This window comes from Lissotriton helveticus, chromosome 4_1, assembly GCF_964261635.1.
Source record: "Lissotriton helveticus chromosome 4_1, aLisHel1.1, whole genome shotgun sequence".
Classification (NCBI taxonomy): domain Eukaryota; kingdom Metazoa; phylum Chordata; class Amphibia; order Caudata; family Salamandridae; genus Lissotriton; species Lissotriton helveticus.
Window position 1 is genome coordinate 1,581,943,573 of NC_136063.1, and position 22,883 is coordinate 1,581,966,455.

The 22,883-nt window shown below is 43.4% G+C and overlaps 1 protein-coding gene across 2 annotated transcripts in view; it reads right to left on the minus strand.

Moving 5' to 3' along the window:
• Positions 1–22,883, minus strand: part of SUGCT (succinyl-CoA:glutarate-CoA transferase) — a 3,526,579-nt gene that overhangs the window by 1,486,928 nt on the left and 2,016,768 nt on the right. Inside the window, exon 13 of one of the 2 annotated variants that reach the window (XM_078688201.1) lies at positions 12,338–12,451. The exons of the other annotated variant lie outside the window; for it this stretch is intronic. Coding sequence (XP_078544327.1) covers positions 12,431–12,451 — 21 coding nt within the window. The 3' untranslated portion in view covers positions 12,338–12,430. Of the gene's footprint in view, positions 1–12,337; positions 12,452–22,883 lie in introns of those variants that run through there. 2 annotated transcript variants of the gene reach the window in all.

Consider the following 22,883-nt stretch of genomic DNA (forward strand, 5'->3'; position numbering starts at 1 on the left):
GAACTTTTAAAAAAGTGAAATTCATTGCCAATATGTGACCTAAACAGATGGGATCCAATCTGCATTCCACGAAATTTGCCGAGGCATGATAATGTGACTGCTGAGCAAAGCCACTGTGAAACAAAATGGAAATGGGAAGTTTAAAAGCTCTTGTTTATCGCTGGGTCTTAGAAAATTCAATTAACATCGAGGAATAAGGGCCAAACTAAAATTAAGAGAAAAAATGCTCTTTGGGGAAACATTAGAGCGCCATAGAGAAGTGTGAGAGCGTAAGGCTCAGGAGATGGAGCGTCTGGCTATAGACCAATCTCCCTTTAACTTCTTGTGTAGATGGCCCATGTGGATAATGTTAAAATTATGACTGGCAAGTTTTTAGGAAAAAACACACGTATTTCTATGGCTATTTTTAAGGGAAAACTACAGTAATGGTAATTAGAATTTAAAGGGCTGGCACTAATGTTACCAAGTGGCGGGTGTACTAATATTAGTGTGTGCGTTTACCAAATAGCTATTTGGTAATCGCAAACACTAATGTACTAAAGTGTGTTTTATATTTATTTGCGATTTTAAGTGGGTCCCAAATAGACCTACCTACAGACTATTAATGAGGTTCGTCTCAGTTTGCGACGAACTGGGAATCGCAAAATCACAGGGATGGTGGCCTGCTGTGGTCAGCAGACCACCACGCCTGTGATTCCTTTTAAATAAAGCAATTTTTTTTTTTTTAAATGCAGCTCATTTTTCTTAAAGGAAAATGGGATGCGTTTCAAAAAGTAAAATGAAAAGTTTTCTTTTCATTTTTTAAGAGTAGGCAGTGGTCGATGGGACCACTGCCTGCTCTTAGAAAATATTTTTTCAGCCTTTCTCAAAGGGAAAGTTGGGAATGGGTTATCAGTAACTTAGAGTTGGTTGGGAAACTGCAAATGGTATGCAACCGCATTTCAGTTGCAAAACATTTGAGCATACCATTCGAATTCAGTATTAGGAAGGGACGCCCTAAACAAGCCCCTTCAAAATACCGAATCCCAAACACAAATTGCGATTCGGTATCGTGTTATCGAATTGCAAATTGTGTTTTGGACAGAGGTAAAAGCATTTTTGCGGTTGGAAACAGCCTGATTGGCTTTTTCCGGACCACTCCAGGGCCTTCTCTTGGATCCCAGCGTTGAGGAGGCGTGTGCATAGGGTGCGCTGGCAGACAGTGTCGAAGGCGGCTGCTAGGTCCAGGAGGATAAGGGCCGCGGTTTCTCCGTTGTCTAGCAGGGTCCTGATGTCATCGGTGGCGGCAATGAGGGCAGTTTCGGTGCTGTAGTTGCTGAGGAACCCGGATTGGGAAGGGTTCAGGATGCTGTTCTCCTCGAGGTAGGTCAGTTGTTTGTTGACGGTCTTCTCGATGACCTTCGCCGAGACCAGGAGCAGGGAGATGTGCCGGATGTTCTTGAGGTCCTTGGGGTCCGCCTTGGGTTTCTAGAGTAAGGCGTTGATCTCGGCGTGCTTCCAGCTCTCCAGGAAGGTTGCTGTCTCGAAGGAGATGTTGATGACTTTCCGGAGATAGGGAGCGATGCCTGTGCTGACTTTGTTGAAGATGTGGTGTGGGCATGGGTCTGATAGAGATCTGGAGTGGATGGTGTTCATATCTTGATGGTGTCATCGTCGTTGATGTTGCTCCAGTAGAGTATGCGGTTGGTGCGGGTGGTGGTCGTGGGGGCAGAGGTCTCCATGGTCATCGGGTCGGTCATGGCGTTGAAGCTGTCGTGGATGTCTGCGATCTTGTGGTAGAAGAAGGAGGCCAGCGAGTCGCACAGGTCTTGCGAGGGTGGGATATCGTTGGGGTTGAGGCTGGGGTTGGAGAGGTTCTTCACGATGTTGAAGAGCTCTTTGCTGTTGTGTGCGTTGTTGTCTTGACGGTCTTTAAAGAAGGCCCTTTTAGCGGATCTGATGAGGTGATGGTTTCTGCGGGTGGCGTTCTAGAGGGCTGTGTAGCTGTCCGGTGTTCGTTCGTCGAGCCATTTCTTCTCTAGTTTTCGGCAGGTTTGCTTGGAGGCCTGGAGCTCTTCTGTGAACCAGCTGGCTTTATTGCTGGTGTGACTGTTGGACGGTTTCTTGAGCGGGGTGAGGGTTTTGGCGCAGTCGTTGATCCACTGTCTGAGATTGTGGGCGGCGGTGTTGGGGTCAGTGGGGTCGGTGGGTGAGCTCTGGGCGAGGGTGGTGGTTAGCTGGTCTACGGTGACTTTGCTCCAACAGCAGCGAGGCATTTGTTGGGTGAGGTGGTGCATGGTGGGCTTCTTGAAGGTGGAGTGGATGCAGCAGTGATCAGGCCAGTGGAGTTTGGTGGTGTGGTTGTAGGAGACATGGGGGCTTGCGGAGAAGATGGGGTCAAGAGTGTGGTCGGTGGCGTGGGTGGGTGTTGTGACGAGTTGTCTGGGCCTGAGGTTGGCTAGGTTGTCGATCAGGGTGGTGGAGTTGGCATTATTGTTGTTCTCGAGGTGGAAGTTCAGGTCCCGAGGAGGATGTAGTCCGTGGAGGTGAATGTGTGTGTGTTGACGAAGTCGGCAATGGAGTCGCTGAACTTTGGGTGGTGTCCGGGGGGTCTGTTGACGAGAGTTCCTCTGAGGGTGGTGTTGGGGTCGGTGTGGATCTGGAAGTGTGTCGCTCCTTCACTGCTGCGCTGCCGCCATATAAGGTAGGTTGGAGGGAGGAGCAGCTGGGAGGTGGGAGCGGGGCGGCCAATCGGTGTTCAGGGGCGGGCCGCGGGGATGCAGCAACTGGTACTGGGTACAGAAGGCAAAAAGGGGGAATGGAACAGAGCAAAGGCTAAGTTACAGAAGTAAAAAAGGCAAATTAAAATACAGTTTTTGTACCAGAAGCAAAAACACAGTTTGGAGGGCAAAAAAGAAGGCAGGCGCAGGCAAGTGGAAGGACAGGGAGGAGCGGCGAACTTGTGGAGCTGCAGCAGCAGGGCAGCAGAGGCACGGACGCACAGGTGGTGCTGTGCGGCGTGGGGAGCGGCCTGACCTGCAAGCAGGGTCAAGGGTCATTAATATCACTTCCGTTAGAATATTGAGATTTAAATATGATGCTAAAAAAATAGCAGCGCGAATATATGGGCGACCACAATATTGGCAAGGTATGCATATACAATTAGTTATAGGATTAATACACTTAAGGCCACATGTACATAGGTTTTATTTTGTGAGTTCCTAATGGCAGATTTTGGGATTTGCTATTAGGAAATCGCAAATACCTATTTATGAATGTGTCCTTAACATATTTAAGGCCACATGTATCAAGCATTTTTGCATTCACGAATGGGCCACTCCTAAGAATCGGCCCGTTTTGCAAATGCAAAAAATCATTTTCACATGTATCAAACCCTATTTTGCGATTCGGTATTTGGAAGAGGTGTGTTTAGGGCGTCCCTTCCAAATACCAAATCATACCAGAATGTATGAATGTTTTGTAACCGTGAATGCGGGTGCAAAACATTCACATTTTACCACCAATTTCAAGTTGGTGAGTCCCCAAGAACCCCTTCCCCTTTGTGAATGTATGTAAACCATGTTTTAAGAGCAGGCAGTGGTCCCACAGATAACTGGCAGCTCTTAAAAAATAAAAAGTGAACAATTCATTTTTTTTTCTAAACGCAACCCCTTTTTCTTTAAGGAAAACAGGCTGCATTTAAAAAAAAAAAGATTGCTTTATTTAAAAGCAATCACAGACATGGTGGTCTGCTGGCACCAGCAGGCCACCAGCCCTGTGATTTTAGCGATTCCTAGGGCGGCGGGCGCAAATTGCGACTTACCTCATTAGGTCGATTTGTGACCCCCTACAAATCACTATATGAAACTCTTGGAGTTTCATACATTTGTTAAAGGGATTACCTAATTGTGATTCACAGAAAATCGCAATTTGGTAATTGCTATAACAAATGATGATACATGTGGCCCTTTGTGATTCCTAATGGTGTCGTAATAGGCCTACTACGCTAATATTTATGAGGTAGGTCACAAAGTGCGACCCATAGGGAATCTCTAAAAACACAGGAAGGGTGCCTTCTAGGGACAGCAGTCCATCATGCCTCTGTTTGCTTTTCAATAAAGAAAAGTTTTTTTTAAATGCAGAGCGTTTTCCTTTTAGGAAAACGGGATGCTTTTCAAAAAGAAAAATTAAACATTTCAGTTTAATTTTTTATGAGTAAGCAATGGTCCCTTGGACCACTGCCTGCTCTTAAAAAACGATTTTGAAACTACTGAGGAACGGGAAGGGGTCCTCTGGGGACACCTTCCTGTTTGCGACTGGGTCACCACCTATTTAAAGTAGGCGGTAAAATGCGAATGTTGTACGACCGCATTTCGATCGCAAACATTCATACATGTCACTACAAGTTGCTATTAGGAAGGGACACCCTTAACACGCCCCTTCCTAATATTGAATCGCAAACCCCAAATTGTCATTTGGCAACAAGTTACTGAATCGCTATTTAGGCTTTGTAGATGCCAAAAAGCATTTTTATTTTTGCAAACAGTCTCATTCTGCGAATCAGCCTGTTTATGATAGGCAAAAAGGTTTGTGCATGTGGCCCTTAACTCCCCATCCTCAAACCTTATTAATATGTATAATGTCAAGGTACAGAGATGTGGAGTTATGTTTAGTAATCTGTCAGTATATACTTGCTTCTAAAATATTTTGGCAATCTGTATTTTTGCTACAATACTCGTACAGCACAATATTTCTATAGACGATATTCTGACATTCAACCCATTGGAGAGAGAGATTGTCCCAAGCTGCTGTCCACATCTCTTGTGGATTCCCAGTAAGAGAAAAACAAGAACCATAAAGCATGTAAAGCAAACCAAAGTAGTAAAGCTTATGACCACCTTACCCGTCTTCATACTCTTGTTACTGTTAAAAAGCAGTCTTCAATCTAGAGACAAGCAAGTCAATTGCAGTCTGTAAACAAAACACGTTCTTTCTACAATCCATTCTTATTTACAGTACGCTCGTCCCTCTCTATTGAATATACTACTACTTAGACTTGCCAAGGCCATCTGGATATAGTGCTAAGCTTTGCAACTTAATGCTTAAGAAATGCACAGGACGTGGGGAGGGTGAGGCCCACTTAGAAGCCTTAGGAAGGCCGTCCAGGCCTTGTATTAGATTTCACCCGCACAGCACTTGCGCTGTTCCTGTGAAATCTATTGTTTTTAATATAAACTTAAAAGGGACTTACATCCTGCCTCCTCTCTTTCCTGGCTTCTCATTGGTTCATGTGTGTGCCACTTACCTTTCCTCCATTTCTATTGGCTGTAGCATATTTTCCTGCATTTACCAATTTTTGTTTCTGGTCTGCTTCTCTGACCAGTTTCCCTCGGCCAAAATACTGTTAACATCCTCTTTGGTGGAACTATATTTTCACAAGGTTTTGTTTTTTACTATTGCTGCATATTTTGCCTTTTATTATTGCAGCATATTTATATAACAATTTATCACCTGGAGAGATTAAGTGATTTGCATAAAATCACAGGATGTTGTGCGGTGTTGCTGAGACTTGAACCAGGATCCCCAACTCTCATGTCAGTTGCTCTGGCCTCTGTGCCACTCCTCTCCACTCCTGTGTTATCTGTCAGGGAGCTCATTCCTTATCCTGGATGTTGATTGATAAAAACAGCTCTGAATTCATTACATAGGCGAAACTGATGCATCACCAATGCTTGTTTCACTAAAAATGACCCCAGTGGACTGGAGCCCTTGGAAGCTGGTTTTGAAACCACAGGGCTGCGTAAGGTGCCTCTTCACTTTGTCCAGCTCCCCAATGTTAATTGCAGCAAGAATGGGGAGGTTTCAAGAGAGAGTGTGAAGGGGAAGGCAGATAGAAAGTGATAACATAGGGAGAAGAGAGAGGCGAGAAGGAGAGAGAGATTGGATGGATGGAAAGAGAGGGTATGTGTGAGGAGATGAAAGAAATGGGTTGGTTTGAGCATTTCTGGGGCTCCTATTCGTTCTCCAGTATCAGAGCTTATTTGAGCACAAAGTTGCCGGTTCAGGGCACCCGGCACTTATTTTTGGGGACCGGCACTTCTTTTTCCACATCAGAGATTTACCAAGTGCTAGAGAGGGAAAAGCACACAGATCAGAAAGACGGAGGAAGAGAAAGATGCAAAACCGTCACATAGGGAGGCCGAGGTAACCTGCAAGATTGAGATAAAGGGACAGGGAGTGGCTGGTAGTGGATTAAAGAGACATGAGGTGGATTCAAGCTTCGCAGTCTTGGTATTGTGTGTGCCAATATTTAAGTGCACCTGACACAGGCTTCTGAATAGATCCTCCTCACCAGCACTTTTTCTTTTACAAAGTAAGCTCTGCCCAGTAAAGCCCTGAACCCCAGACTTGGAGTAACGATGAACACTGGTGAGGAATTTGGATGTTATGTAGAAAAGGGAAAGTGCTCAATTGAATCCTCATTGTGTTTTTCACTATCTCTAAAAGCAATAACTATTTAATAAAGCTTATCACATGTGGCTGTGCAATTTACACCGCAAGCACAAACTTTATTATCTATATCTTTGTACAAGGAACAAAAACCTTTATCCAGGCTTTGAGGGTGTGAAGAAGCCAAATACCGTACACGTATCAGTGGTCTCAAGGGGAACATGCATTACAGGACTAACCTGTGAATGTCTTCCAGAGTGTGATGTCAATCGAGTGGTATATTGGCACGATAAATACCTTTTTGTAACATGTGCGTGCTGTGCTGGCAAGTTTCTGTCTATTTGCAAACTGAAAGAAGTTCAGAGGTACAGATACCAGACAAAAAGAAAAGGTCTTTTTGACCTCGGTCTTAAAACTGGAGATGGTAAAGGAGGCCAATTTTTTGAAACTTCCAATTCCATGAAGGGATGGATTAATTTGTGAATGTTTGTTCTTATGACATGTTGACTTAAGGCGTGGTTTATCACAGGCACCATTAGCCTGTAGTCCTGGAGATTTCTGAAGAGGTAGATAGCAGGACACAGGAAAAACAAAAAGAGGCACACAGGTACTAATCCTATAGCGCCTGAATACACGGAGAGAGCACTTTCACTCCCACACCACCATCCAATTTGCAATCACTCACACTTTCCAAATCAGAAATAAATTTCCCACTCGCAAAGTAAACTTTGTCCTTTGCGTCTTGTTATCTTGTGGTCACTGCACCTGTGGTTTCGAGAATCAAAGGCATGGAAGCGTGGAATAAAGGATCAGTGCTTTTGGACCCTACACTCAGATCCTCAGATAAAGAAGGTAACTCTTTAAATGCCTTGTGTGTGAGGTCTAGCCAACACCATGTCATGTGCCTTACATTCTGAAAGTAAAATGCCTCACATTTTAAAACCATTAACTAGTTTATTATACATCATGGGTGCGGTTCACAAAGATTTTGCTATGATTAGGTGTGACATACGGAGAAAAACCAAAGGTGGTGATGGACGGAGCGTTGACAATACAAACACTCACCCCCAGTCAACTGATCTGGGTTTAATCCATCACCATTCTTTAGCTCACTCCGCCACCCCAGTTCAGACATGGCCATATGCAAATCAGTCTGACCCTGTGCCTCATGGGAACAGTCCAGCACGAACTGCCAAGCCATGTCTTCCCTGGACCGGAATCAAGCTTCCCAGGACCTTAGGTGTGACATACTTCATTAGTACTTGTGGCTTACTCCAGCATTCTAAACGTAACCTAGGAGTCTTCCTGGCTTACTCCTAGAATTCAAGACTAAACCAGGCATACTATAAGAATAAATCATATCAAATCTTTATGAATTAGGACCCATAAGTGCAACTCGTGATTTATGGAGCATTCTAAGCTCTGATATTAGACTTTCCTTTATGGAGGTATGACAATAAAACTTGCCAGGTCTGCTCAAAAGGCAAAAAACAAAGAGCTCTTTTACTGTAAAGCTCATTCTCGTTTAATTGCAAAGGTCTTGACTCTGTGTCACCTGCACATGTTTACTACACTTTGATGATAATCCCCTGGCCAAAGTGGCCTGCTGTAATGTTTAAGAAAGGATTATCTTTTGCAACCTCCATTTTCCAACTATGTTGTCTGTAAGCAATTTATTTGTCTCACATCGTGTTGTTTCTTTTTTAAGACATCTGGGCGGATTTTGCACTACAACAAACAGCAAGCAATGGTATTTACACAATTTCAAACATTTCCAAAGTTTTGTAACGTTTTAACTGTCTTGGTATCTTGATTGGAATCATGTGGTCAGGAAGCAGGCCCAGGAAGTATTTCTTCAGTTTCCAGTTGTTGAAGAACGTGGATCCTCGGTAAAAAGCACAGCATTTAGATGCCATGCAAGAGTGGTGGGTAAGTGTAGCACTGTGGAAACCACATGGTCACAATGGGTTACAAGCAGGTAGTATGCAGGGTTGGACGTGACTAGTCTACGTTTTCTACCAGGACCGACAATGTTTCTTCATCAATCAGCACTAAGTGTGGGCAGTTACTTAAGTCTGCTATTCCTGGTGGCTCTACCCCACTAAAAGAGATCATTCATCATAAACAGCCCAAACACTCCAAAGTCACAAAGGAAGAAGAGGATTCAGGACAATGCACGCACTCTGTCATTTGATCCCAAGCCTTCCACACTGACATCAAGACCTGGTGCTAGGTCAAGGCAATACTGCACCACCAGGTAAGGAGAGGAGAGGTGCCTCAAGAATCATCAATTGTAGTTCTATTGCAAAGGGGATAACATGTGACCATAAAAGTGCTAAAAATCTCAGCACTGGGCCTGAATCCTGCATCCCCGCACAGCAGGAGTCCATGCAAGTAAGGGCAGAGGGTTGGGGCGGCCGGATGTCGACAGTCAATGGAATAAGGTCTATTTAATTTTCCCTATTTCGTCTTCTGTCGACTGTCTCCGCTCCCGTCCCGCCCCACCGCCTCTCTGCGCTCCCCTGCACAGACCACTGCTGTCCCCGTAACTAACTATGAGGCAAGAATTATTTAAATAACATGAGTGGCTTCCACCAAGCTTTGAGCAAATGTTTGTACTGCGAGTCCACCAATGTCAGATGACTGCGTTAGTCATAGTGCGCCATCATACAAGATATAGAAATAAAGGTAGCGGTAATTAGAAGCATTAACAACAAAGTTACTGCAAACTGTCCTTGAAACAAAATATGTTCATTTAGGCAAACATTGTCAACATTAGGAACAAGTCCCTTATGTAGGTCAGAGGCAGGAAAACACAGATGTACAAGCTACTGAAAAAGTCAACACAAAAAGAGAAGAAGCTATCTTCTGGGATGCAATTTAAGATGTGTAATGCTCCTTGCAATCATAATAAGATGGTAATCAACAGCTTTGGATGAGTGTTGTGTGACTTGAACATTGTGTTGAAAATATCGCCAGAAGAATTTTTTCCTTTTTAGGTTTTGGCTATGGACAGCTTTAGATGTTTGATTGCCAGATCTATTGTTTCTAGTATGGAGTTAGCTTGGGGTTAGCGCATTTTTTTCTGATTGGATGGTTGTGTTGTCTATCTCAGTTGTCTCCTCTTGATTACATGGTTTCCTTCCTATTCTTGCGTTAGTCTCACTCATGAGCATTTTGGTCTCAGTGTTCTGATTGTTTTTTTCGTATCCTTCCACCGATGAGGCCTGTATTCAGGGAAATACTTCTTTATTTCTCTTTCAGCACTCTATTGGAGTGCATGTGTTTTCCTGCTCTTTCCCTTGTCTGCTGCTTACTCCTTCACTTTGTCCACTTGTCCACGCCCTCCTTAATGTCCAGGTATACCCTATCTCCCTGTTGCTTCTCTGCACATCTTTGCTTGTTGCCCCCCCTTCCTGCGACCCTCTCACCACAATTTAAAAAAAAAAGTACTTGAAAAAATCCATTAAAAAATTACTGCAACGGATGTGCACACATCCCCAATAGCTATCTAACAAAAAAACATAGGCAACGCCAACAAATCTCAATGCAGAGATGTATCAGCTTTGCCAGCGCTTGTTTCATTGTTCATTGTGCTACTATATCATAGGGATAAGAAATATTTCGGTTTTTTGCACTTGAACAAAAAGACAGTATCATTTGCTCCCTACAACAGGTCGAATAACCACGATTTTCTCCTCATGGGGGTCCAGGATCCAATTGTCCCCACAGTATCTTCACCAGCCACTATATATTCAGACATACGTGTCTTTAGTTTGCTTGGGAGGACATAGTTAGGAATCAGTGTCTTTATTTTGCTTGAGAAAAATGGGAGATAGCTCAATTGAGAAGACAGTGATGCCAATTTAGCAGTACATGAACACGTTGTAGCATTCAGATCCACTTGTTGCGTGCTCTACTGATAGCCTAACAGTACAATTCGCTTAGCCATAGTGAGCAGCTGCCCTAGCAACTTATAGTAAGGCAATTTGCAATGGGATGCGTTGCAAGAGGGCTCTGCAGGACTGTGCTAATAATCACAAAAACATATAACTATTCACTCCACGAAAAGGGTGACATCGGTGAAGCCCTCCATATGATCCATATGTGCAAGAGCAGCAGGAGCAAAAACCTAGTGTTAGTAAGTAATGGCAAAAGCTGTTGTATTGGCTGAAGGCAACTGAGCTGTGGCAGTAGGGTGCAGGGCACTGCAGTGCAGATCCAGGTGGAGAGAGGAACCTTGCAAGCACTGCAGAAGACATCAGACTGGGTTCTATGGACTCACTGGATTTCACCTTGTAGTTAGCGCTGCTGTGCTTGTGTCAGGAAAGTAAGTTTACAAGGGCTCAAGAGCGGATATTCCATGACTGAAATCTACCCAATCAATGAATGTGCAGAGGTTTTGCTTTGCTGGTCTCATTATCATGCATTTAATTCCCTATATCTGGCTATGATGCTTTTATCTTAAGAAGCAACACTATTCACTGCTCCAGAAATTGCAATTTATCTTGAAGTTGGTGGAAGCTGGCTGTTGTGTTAATATGAAACCTTAAATTCCCCATGCTTTCGCAGGTTCAACATTCCACCACTTTACTCAGTTACATCAAAAGTTACAATAGGAGCACTTATGGAGGGTGGTCAAGGATTAGGGAACTTCTAATACTGCATTGATAGAATTACTAGAGCATTCCAGTCTTGAAAATTACAATCAAATGTGATTTGGTACTTTAGCCTAAGTTGATCAGTTGAATCAAACAAGTCAAAACACCTAGATGCAATAAACTGTGAAATAAAGCTGCAGAAAAGGAAGTCTGTGGACCATGTGACATAGAAGGATATGGCAACCCCCAACATTGATATTTTGTGTAGCATCACACATGCGGTAACTCAGCTACAGATTACTTTTGATTGCCAAGTTTTAGGTGTCTTAGTCTATAACAGTGTTCAGCAAACTATTAATGTTGTGAATTTTGTGGTCTTCTCCTTGAAATTGCATTATCAATTTACGAATCTCTATTTGCTAATCGCAAATTGAGAATGTCTTCCCATTCATTCCTATGGGCCTCTTAACCCATAGGAATTAATGGGAAGGTATTCCTTATTTGTGAATCTCAATTTGCGATTCGCAATAGGGAATATGTGGGATTGGCAAAATTATTAGCAAATCCCACATACATTGTGTTTTGCAATTCTCAAATTGCGATTCACTGAAAATCGCAATTTGAGAATCGCAAAACTCTATTTTCATACATATGGCCCTTAAAAGTAATACACGCCCTTCCATTATGTGCCAAAGCAAGAGAATCCTGGATTAAGGAGTTTGTAAAATTCTTCAAAATACTAAATTTAACCAGATGATACGGCCTTGTTGATTAGGTGAACAATTCATTGTTACCACTGTAATTACTTATTTTGCTAGTTTGTTACATGTTAGATATTTGGTAAAATATAAATGCCCCAAATAGGAGGAAAATAATGCCCAAAATATTCAGTGTTATCATACTGAAAAGCTACAGTGTGTATCAAACTGGCAACTTCTAGGGGTGTTTGAATAGATGAAATGACTTAATATCAATTAGTTGTATTCAGTAAGGCGTTTCAAACTCTAAAAAATTGAATGGGATGGAAGCACGGATTATGAGAGTGCGGAAATTATCACTTGATTGCTGTAATAATAAAATGTGTTTTGTCATCCATTGCTCCAGTAAGAATAACATTGAAACAAAAAGATCAAAGAGATAACAGTTGTTATATCTGTAAAACTCTTCTTTACCGAAATAGTTATAGAACAATTTGCTAAACTCTGATAATAATTTTAGCAGATTTCAATGATATGCATTATATGTCATTCAAAATTACTTGGATTGGGAGCTGTATTTGAATTTTGTTGCTGTGGCCGCAGCTTTGCATTCCCAGTACTATGCATTCTTGATGAAATGTTGGACCAACCAGCTTGTCGAAGAGACCCCTTGCGTCATCACGTCGGCTGCCATATAATAGCTCAAAAGTTCTGTTTTGATAGCTGTACAAATAACAACTAGAACGTCACTCAATCCTAGGTAACTGATACATAGCATGTATTTTTACACTGACAAAATCCACGCGTCATTATGTGAAATTACCTAAATACGCGAGTGTAAATAAAGCACAAATGGTTGACCGACTGACATTTTAATAACCGGCTGCAATAATCAATCAATGGCGTACACGTGTAAAGAACAGGCCTGCCATTGGCGCCGAGGGGCAGGCAGCTGTTATCTGGGCGGTGCAATTCAGCTGTTTACATAGAGAGAGGGAGCTGAACGTCTAGGCGCCGTGAACTACATCCATGCACTTTATTGTAATTGCATTCACAAAGCGCTTCATGCCCTTGGCATGGGGTTGAAGCGCATTAGGGAGCATTTAGCCATTGGGGAGTGCTTGGTTAGAAGCAGTGGCATAGGAAGGGGGGGGGGTGGGTAGGTTGGGTGCGGGCCGCCCAGGGTGTCATCACTGAGGGGGTGATAACATGGCTAAACTATCAGCCAGATTCATGAAGCTAGAATCGGCTCACAAAGGGCCAGATTCTGCGAATCTGGCCCTTTGCGAGCGCTTTTTTTGCATTTGGGATTCATCATGCCAAATGCAAAAATCGCAAATTGCGAAATCGCTAAATTGCGAGGCATTTCATTTAAGGAATCTCTATTTGAGATTCCTTAAATGCAATTCATGAACCATTTCTGAATTGCGAAATCGCTATTTTTGGCCGCTATTTACCGCAAAGTCTGACTTCGTGGTAAATAGCGAAAACTTAGAAAAATGCACTTTAGTGCATTTTTCTAAGTTGAATGTTACACACACACACATGTCCTTTGGACATGTGTGTACGCAACATCAGTCTACATTTACATTTCAGGGGTGCTACAGGGTGTCCTTTGGACACCCCTGGCACCCTTGAAATCGCATCCTTAATTGCGATTAACAAATTGCTAATCGCAAATAAGGAGTGACTCCCCATTCATTCCTATGGGCCCCATTCATTCATGGGGAGTCATTCCTTATTTGCGATTAGCAATTTGCTAATCGCAAATAAGGAAGCTGTAGAAATCGCAAATAAAATTGCGATTTCTACATGAATCCTGTTTTGCAAGTCCTTAATAGCAATTCCTTAATAATCGCTATTAAGGACTCGCAAAACGGGACAATGATGAATCTGGGGGTATATGTTTTAAACACATATATTTGCCATTTTGTCAAGCAGGGGGTGACAAGTGTCAAGATTTTCCGCACCGGGTGTCACCTGACCTTGCTACGCCATAGGTTAGAAGATTGCTCACAGGCGGGTCAGTGTGTTGGTGGGCGTGTGAGTGGCCAGAGTATCACACTTACGTTGTCTTAGGCCGCAGCGCCTATGGGTGTAATGATGGGAACAGCCTCGGATGGATGCATGCACATTACATTGTTGAATATTGTTAATGATCGAGGGGAGCCCTATAGAATCCCCCCATGCTTGATATTGAAGCTGCCCATGGCATGTCCTGAATACAAGCAGTCAAGTTGGATGCTTTATGTAATCCCCAGAGCAACAAGTGAGCAACACACAGGCAACCACTGCATACAGGCAGCCAAGGTAAATTATTCCATGTGTTCATCCATGGAGCCAAACCATTTCTTTTATAGTACTACTCGTGTTAATGTAGAGTGTCAGAACACTTTACATCCCACACACATTGTACACAGAGAATGTGGAGGGAATGCTGCATAAGAAAACGAGAACTACCAGGTGTAGGAGTCACATGTAATACTTCCTGGTATGCATTATCTTTTAAGATTGCTTGATTTGGAGCAGCGCAGACTCGGGATCTTAAATGTAACAGAAACAAGGGCATTGTAAGGTTTGTAAGGGCACATAAACAAGAATGTTTATGTGCCCTTACAAACTCTTTTAAGCAACCTTAGGATAATGGAAGGCTAGGGGAAAACATAAGGTTCTACACCTATTCCTTGCACTTTGCATGCAGCTATATGATGCCAGTTCAAAGCTTACTGTGCTATATTATAAGGATGGTAAATTATGAACTGCAAGTAACACAATAATCTTTGTTACAAAAACAGTAACCCACTGGGCTACCTACATAAAATACAAATCTGTGATCTGTTTGTTACACGTGCTTTGCTGCAGGCACATTAACTCTCTGCACCACTTTATAATGAGGTAAAACAGCAACGAGACAAACAAAACCCCAATCTCTCCAGCTGGTACAATAATCACCACATTTATTGTGACATTTTTATTATCGCCTGAAAACTGCTGGACACACAAGGAACTCTGCAGCCGATTTTTTTAACCACATTAGAAATGTCAAAACACTGCACCCCCCCAAGCTCAGCACCCCGTGCAGAAGCACCGGGCTCACCACCCTAAAACTGGCCTTGATAGTAAGAGTTCCCTTGGGAGTAGCCCTGAACAACAGAGGAAAGTTTCACCAGAGTGATTTGTTTACAGACGGCCAGAATAAAAGCTCAATAAAGCCCATATAATATATAATGTGGCTGTGGGAATATTACCAATTTTGACCTTGAAACATAGAGTACAGGCACCAGAGTAAGTCCTCAAAGGCTGAAGATATGTGAACAAGTGTATTCCATTGGGTTAAAGGAGCTGAAGCAGTGAGAAAATATCAAATGAAAAATAAGAATGACTAGAAGGTATGGAGGGAAGAGAGAGTACTAGCGTGTGGGAGTCAAGCTAGTAGTGCAAAGAACGAGTATGTCCTGGAGTATAAATAGATTGCGGATGGCAGTGCTTAGATTGACTGGAAGATGGGACAAGGAAGGTACTAAAGAAAATAGTGTAACGTGTATCATCCACAGTGAAGGGAGTATGGAGTGAGTTTGAACACGTCTTCAAGAAGGATGTATGACATTACAACGCATGCTTTTACCACGCATGCCTTTACAACGCGGTTTTTACATCGCATACCATTACAACGCATAGTGCTTCTGGGTGCTGGATAGTGAATAGTTTAATTTACTATTCCAACTCCAGTCCCCGTTGACACTAGGGAAGGTTATTGGATAGTAAATTAACCTATTCTCTATCTTATAGCGCCCCCCAGAGCAATGCGTTGTAATGGTTTGCGTTGTAATGGTTGCGTTGTAATGGTAGTGCGTTGTAAAAGTTTTGTTGTAAGTGATGTTTTCCCTTCAAGAAGGACCAGATAGATGACCATCTGTGTAAGTTAAAGATTTTGGGCCTTATTTAGAGTTTGGCAGATAGGATACTTCACCATAAACATGGCGGATGTCCTTTTTGCCATAGTACAAGTGCATTATTGCCTATGGCACTGGTAACAGGGTGGGCAGGACATCTGCTCCGTTTTGACAGATTACCCTGTCTGCCAATCTCTAAATAAGGCCTTTTGTTTACACTCTTTCTGTTTGTACTTTAGGGATTTTATAGGTCTGTCCTGTCTGTAGACGGTAGCTGGGATTGGAATCTGGTAATGTACTATTTATGTTGCACATGTCTTTCAGTGAAGGTAAATTAGTGGTGTAATGTTCTTCTGTGGTACTTTATAACGAAACATAGAAATAAATCATCCATGTATTGAACGTTGTGTTAACACTGAGCATTCCTTGGCCCGCTGAACAAAAGAAATTGATGATATTTGTGACCTTGCATGCCTAATATTAATCTTCCTTACCATTCTCAAGCTTGGAATATATGATAAAGCTCCATAATTCCCTTGATGTCCCTTCTAATCCCAGATATCTTTAATTTGTGATCTAATTTGATGGGCAGAAACCAATACACTACTCAACTCTGCACTAGAAGGTGTAACAACAGTGTACTGTGCACTCGACAAAGGACATTAACACAGAAGCAGCCTTGTAGAGCCCCATCGTAAGGGGATCTGCCATATCCAAACAAGACACTGCCTATGCCTTTTGATGTATTTGGCATTACAAAGATTGTACAGGCCATTGTGCACCTTTGCTGATAGATATTGTATGTGATCACCCCCTGAGTACATAAACAACAGGAATACTGTGATGAGGGTCTATGCAGAAGCTATGTGGGGGATTAGGATACTCCAAGAAAACCTCTTGACTGTCTCCGTCTATTCTGCCCTGCTCAAAATCCCTGATGTTTATAGCGGTGCAGCAGTTTTCTGTTCTGCTATACCAATAACACTAAGGTTATTGGTATTGCCAAGATAAGACTACCTAACTATGTAGTGACACTGAGCTGACCCATGCAGAAGCACTGTAAGAAACCACTGCACGCCTGCATTCATGTCCCCATACACAAAGCATAGTATGGCACAATGAACATGAGAGAGCACAAGTTTGAAAAAAATGTATAAGTACGCCATATTTACAAGCACGTAGTTAGTTTAAACATGTTTTGCACACGAGTGTTTTATATTCAATAGCGAAATGTATAGAATGTTAAGTAGAGTAACCATAATTATAACGGTGTGAGATTAAATGTAGAAATGTTGGAGTATATGTGAAAACCTCATGTTCTCATGTTAAAAAGAGTCATGTCCGAATTAAATGTAACTTTGGATTCCAGTATTTTGTGTAGGCCTTAGGGCAATTCACAGCAAACCTGAACGTGCTGCTAAAATAATGTGAGATAAAGTTGACATGGTTCTTTCAAAATGTACTATTGAATTTAGGGTTAAAAGTATATGCTTTATAGATGTGTTATTTTAGAAACGTATGCTAGTTAAGAATGTTTGCTGTTTAAATCAAGTTAACGTTTTAAGAGTGCAGGAACCTGCTGCATGTAAATCAAGTAGGCCAGAACAGATAATGTCATGTAGTTTAAATCGTCATGTGCTCGTTAGAGGAGAGGTCGTGAGGTGTCCAGTATGGAGCTCTGAGAGTGTTTTATGGCCTAAGATATGGTGAAGTCTGGAATTTGAGGCCCACTGCAGGACGAGCTGTATGCAGGTGCGAGGGTCCTAATCAGCTCGAATGAAAGGGACTTTGTTCAGTGGCGCCTTGCGCAGGCCTGTAGGAGTTTCCAGGAATTTCAGGGGGTATCAGCGCACGGAAGAAGGAGCCTGGGAACCAAGGTCAACTATAACGAGGGTCTTCAAGAGTACCATCATGGAGTTTACCGCGCAAAGATGTACCACGTGAGGGGCGTCCCAAGGGGCGTTTCTATTGGAAATGTGATTTGGTATTAGGGAAAGTGACCCGGGAGGAGAGCAGAGCAGATGATTTTGGGAGCCTAAGGAAGCGGATGGGTAGGCAGATAGGCTGATCAGGAGAGACCCATTATCAGAGAAGAGACAAAGAGAAGTGCGTGATCTTCTTAGGAAGTCACCACGGCTGACACCTAGAGGGTAAAGATCTTGTTAAGTAGGGATGTCATTTAGTGTAGTGTAGGGACAGACTAACCTTAATTTTCTTTTCTGTAATGACTTTGAGGTTGCAACTTGTATCCATTTTGGCAAACCTGATGGTTTTCGAGCTTGTACTTATTATTCTGTTTTTCAGACTCAGATTATTCAAAAAGTTCATGTTCATAGTGATACCGATTTATCTTGAATCTCATTTTGAGAAGTTTGTATCTTCAGTTATCTTTGACTTTATATTAAATCTTTAAAACTTAATTTTGGTCAGTGGTCATTTAGAGTGGTGTAAGTTCTTAAATTGATTGTTTACTGCGAGATTACCTTTTACTCAAGACAGGTACCAACGATTCAGTCGACAGGAAATGGGATTTGGTAAGATAATTAGTAACCAGTAATCCCGCGTTAGCAGTTGGTAGCAGAGTGAGGATGGTTATCTTCTTGAGGAAGGTAATCTAGAGAGGTTAGTTTACCCCAAGGCCCGAGACGCCGAGAGACGAGCAGCGGAAGAATCGTGTGCCGAAAGGTGCAGACGGTGCGAGAAAAGCAGCAGTATCGGAGAGTGAGTATAAAAAGGGTCATGCGTGAACAGATTGCGGTGTTTTGTGTTGTATTTGTATTGTAATGTCTTGCGGAGTTGAATGCCTGTAGTGTGAAAGAGAGAAGGTTGTGAGCGCGCGCAACCTGGTAAACTGGTAACCTGGTAAACGGGTTAACTGGTGAAATCTTAAGTTCAGGCCAGAGCTTAAGTGGTTTTGGGTGTATCGAACATCCAGGGTAGTTGTCGACCATAGTACGGAGGTCACGAGGTACCATTGACCGCCGTGGATCCAAGATAGGGGGAGTGTAAGAGTGTGTGTATGAGTAACGGACGCTGGTCGAAAGTTACTGTGTGTGAGTAACCTATCGGAGAAGGCGATTGTCTGGAAGTAATCGGAAAGACATTTCGCCAAGTTAGGGTGACAACTACAGAAAGACTGTGGGCGTACAGTCAAAGAAAGGTGATCGCTTGGACGGAAGTAATCATTTTTCAGAGTATGAATGGGATGCGTGCATGACCGAGGAGACGAGCTGAGAAAGGAGGGGAACTGCTGCGAAGGGGGACGGGTGACGTCGGCTAGAGCCGCGCTCTGATTGAGCGGTTGGTGTGACGTTAGCTAGAGCCGCGCTCTGGTTGGGCGGCTAGAGTGACGTCGGAGGAAAGCCGCGTACGGATAGGCCAGTTAGTAAGAACGGGGCTGAGATTGGTGGAATATCATCAGGAAGTAAACAAACGCGGAGAAAAGAGAAATCATGAAGTGTTTTAAGTGTTTGAAAGGGATTTTTAAACGTAAACGAAGTGAACATTATTACGGGGAAGAGGCTCCCCCAGAGGGTACGCCAGCTCATTATATGGCAACGAATGTGGGGCTGCATACGATATTGTGGATTGGGGCTTGGAATAAGCTTACGGAAGGAAATGAGGAAATGCAGTTCCCGAAGTATGGAACGTTTAAGTTAGAGGTGTTACATCGGCTAAAAGCAACCATGTCCTCATTGAAACCCTCACCTAGACCAACACAGTTTGAGGCTCTTAATGCATGGATTAAGGCTGCACACGACCGAAATTTGAACAGGCGTCAACAAAGGCTGACGCGATCGGTAAGGGCAGTGCGAGATTCCAAATGGGATGAGGAGGAAAAGCGTTGGAGGGTACAGACTATTGAGGTGGAAAAAATGTATCCGATGAGGGAGGTGTCAGGAGGAGGAAACCTCATGGAAGAAGACGAGGAAAGCGAGTCGGAGGACAATCTGATAAACAGATTGTTGATGGATAGACCACCTCCGAGAGTGGAGTTAATAGAAGATAGAGGGCTCGCAAGGGAAGACGGGAATGAGATAGAGGGATATACACCACTCCCTATATCGGAATGGACACCTAGCAAAGGCGGAGAAACACCTCCAAACAACACTGTACAGAGTGTAGTGGGAAGGTTTGTGGTGCAGAAAACGCCAACCACAGAAAGGGTTGAGTCTGTGGGATTGCCAGACGCTCTTCAAGTGCCTGTTACCATAGGACCCATAGTTTCGATCTATAATTCTGAGAGAGATAGAGGGGAACAACAAAGGCAATTGGATAGGGAAAGGGTTGAGATGGAAAGGAGGAATAATGTGACGAATGCATGGAAACAATTGCCAGGTTCGGTAACATGGAATACCCCATTAGACACAACTGTCGGTCCCAATTCAGAACAGGGAGGTCCGAGAGGACCAATGGATCTAAGGGGACCGCGGCCAAGATCTTTTTCAGAGTTAAGAGCTGATTTGAGGGAATGGGACGGGTCCATAGTATCTCCGAGTAACAGGACAAGAACGGAACCAGAGTGGGAAAGCAGGGGAAACGGGACAGTATCTCATTGTGGGGCCAGCGAGAGTAGTCAGAGCCGGGAAGGCCAAAGTCAAGAGAATAGAGGGGATGCATGTCCTACAAATCAGAGAGAACAGCCGGAACAAAATACTAAGATTGTAGAATGTGAGGAAATGTCCCGTCTCTGGGGGAACGGAGGAGATGAGGCGGTACGGGCTTTTCAGAATAGGTTTAGGTGCCTTCATCATACACTTGGGGAAGACGTTCAACATTGGAGAAAGGAGAACAGCGATAGGTCCCGCCACGCCTCGAATAATCAGGAATCACAGGGAAGTAGGGAAGAAAGAGGGAGTAATAGAACCTCTTACCCTCTATCCCGTGAAACTAGCCAGGATGGAGAGAGAGAGGCTGGGAGGCATGAAGGAGTGTTTCACCACCCACCCCGAGAAGATGGAAAGGCATGGGACTTAGAGAGATGGGAACAGGGGAGGACTCCCTATAATTCACCAATACCTAAACGTAGATCTCGGAGCTGGGATGGGAGAGATGCGGATGGAGGAGCTAAATTGAGTGTCTTGAAAGCTGAAATAAAGGCAAAAAGGCTTGATGTTACCAGTTTAAAATCAGATGTTGATGAGATAATAGATGGAACATTGCCTTTGGAAAGGATAGAATTGTATGAACAGGATGAGTTATTGTTCATGGCAAAGGATATTACTAGGAAAGCTAGAGCGTTTCATGAAAAACTGACTGATTTGGCAGACAAGTATGCCGTGGATTTGTCTAGGACAAGGGCATTGCAGAGCAACCACAGATTACAGTACGCAGACCAAGATCTAGATGAGAAGAGAACTACTGGATTAAAAACACACATAAGAGAGTTGGTAACAGGGATAAGAGTGTGGAGAGAACTGGATAAATGGGAAGAAAGGTGGTCGAAAAAGGGCACAGTTAGGCGAAGTACAAATGTGATGACCCCTGAGGGAAGGGTAATGCAGATGGAGGCATTCCCTTTGCGAGAAATATCAAATGGAAATTATGTACATGTGCCCTGGAGTAGAGGAGACTTAGCCGCATTTACCAACTCATTTCCGAAGTTACGGGACAATCCAGTCGAATGGTATAAGCAGGTAGAGAGGTTCGTTAAAATCTCGAAAGTACTGTGGATAGATTTGAACACGTTGTTTGACATCGTGGTCCCATCTGATCTATGGACCCCTTGTAAGACTAGTGTCGAATGGCCAAATGCTGAACCATTGAGGGATGCTCGAACAAATGGACCATCTGAGATTGTCATGCGAAAGTATGAAAGGGTAATAGCCTGGCTGAAAGATAAGGTACCACCACAGGATATAGATTGGGTAAAAATAGACCGAACAAGGCAGGAACCCAAGGAGACAGTTCACGAGTTTTATGAAAGATTGTTGAAAACATTCAAGCAATACAGTGGACTAGATGTAATGGATCCCAAAGACATAGGGCAGTTCGTGTCAAAGTTTGTCTTGGGGTTGAGACCTGATATTTGTTTGATGATACAGCAACATTTAATCTGTTGGCAGAACAAACCACTAGATGAGATTTTACGATATGCGAGGTACTGCAGTGACGAGATAGATTCTAAAGCCAAGAATCTAAAGGAGAAATTGATGGTGGTGCAAATGCAGTCCGCTGGGAAGGGTGGCCAGCAAAAGCAGGGGATGGGACGAAAACCAAATGGTCAGAACAAAGATAATGAAGAAGGGCAGAGACCTAGGATAGACTTTGCCACTTTAAAGAAAACGACAAAGTGTCATCTGTGTCATCAGGTGGGGCATTGGCGACGCGAGTGTCCCTTTAACCCTGAAAACGGAGAGCTAGAAGTAGAAGAGCAGGTCCAAGAAGACCCAGTGCAAAAAGTGACAGTCCCAAGCAGTAAGGTGGCCAAAGGGGGGACTTCGGCTCCACGGGCCCAATTCCCACAGCCACCGAAGATAGCAGCTGGAGGAAAGGTCTTTAAACAAATGCCTCTGTTTATCGAGGAAGAAAAATGTTATTACATTGATCCATTGACAGGACAACGGGTGAGCAGTGAAGAAGACTGTACCCTCGGGGCAGTTCTAGAAGTGGATCAGAGAGGGCCATTTGTTGATGCAGAAGTGGCAGGGTGTCCCACTACGTTCTTAGTGGACACTGGGGCTACTCGTTCGACTCTGAGATCAGCGGTAGTTCCAGACTTGCCAATGTCAGGGGAAACAATTCAAGTGGTAGGAGTCGCAAATAAAAGAATGACTAGTCCCTTGACAGAACCAGTGTCTGTGAAAATTGGAAACCACATGAACGAACATCAGTTTGTGGTTTGTGACTCGAGTCCGGTATGTCTGTTAGGTAGGGATTTGTTATGCAAATTGAATTGCACCATATACTGCACCCCACAAGGAGTGGAGGTACAGACTACCGACGATGATGCTACCTTTAAGGTGGCCAATTCAAAATTCTGTGTAGAACTATATCCTACTCTGACTGTAGAAGATCTTCCACAAGATTTAAGAGATGCAGTGGCGTCAGAGGTGTGGGATTTCACAGGAGAAGATATAGGATTGATTAAAGGGGTAGAACCGGTAAAAATTCTGGTAAAACCAAATGTTGAGTTTCCAAGAACGCCTCAATACAAATTGTCCCAGGAAACGATTGCGGGAATAAAGCCTGTGATCGAGTCAATGATACAGCAGGGAATACTGAAGGAAATCGTGGGCAGTCCTTGTAACTCCCCGATTATG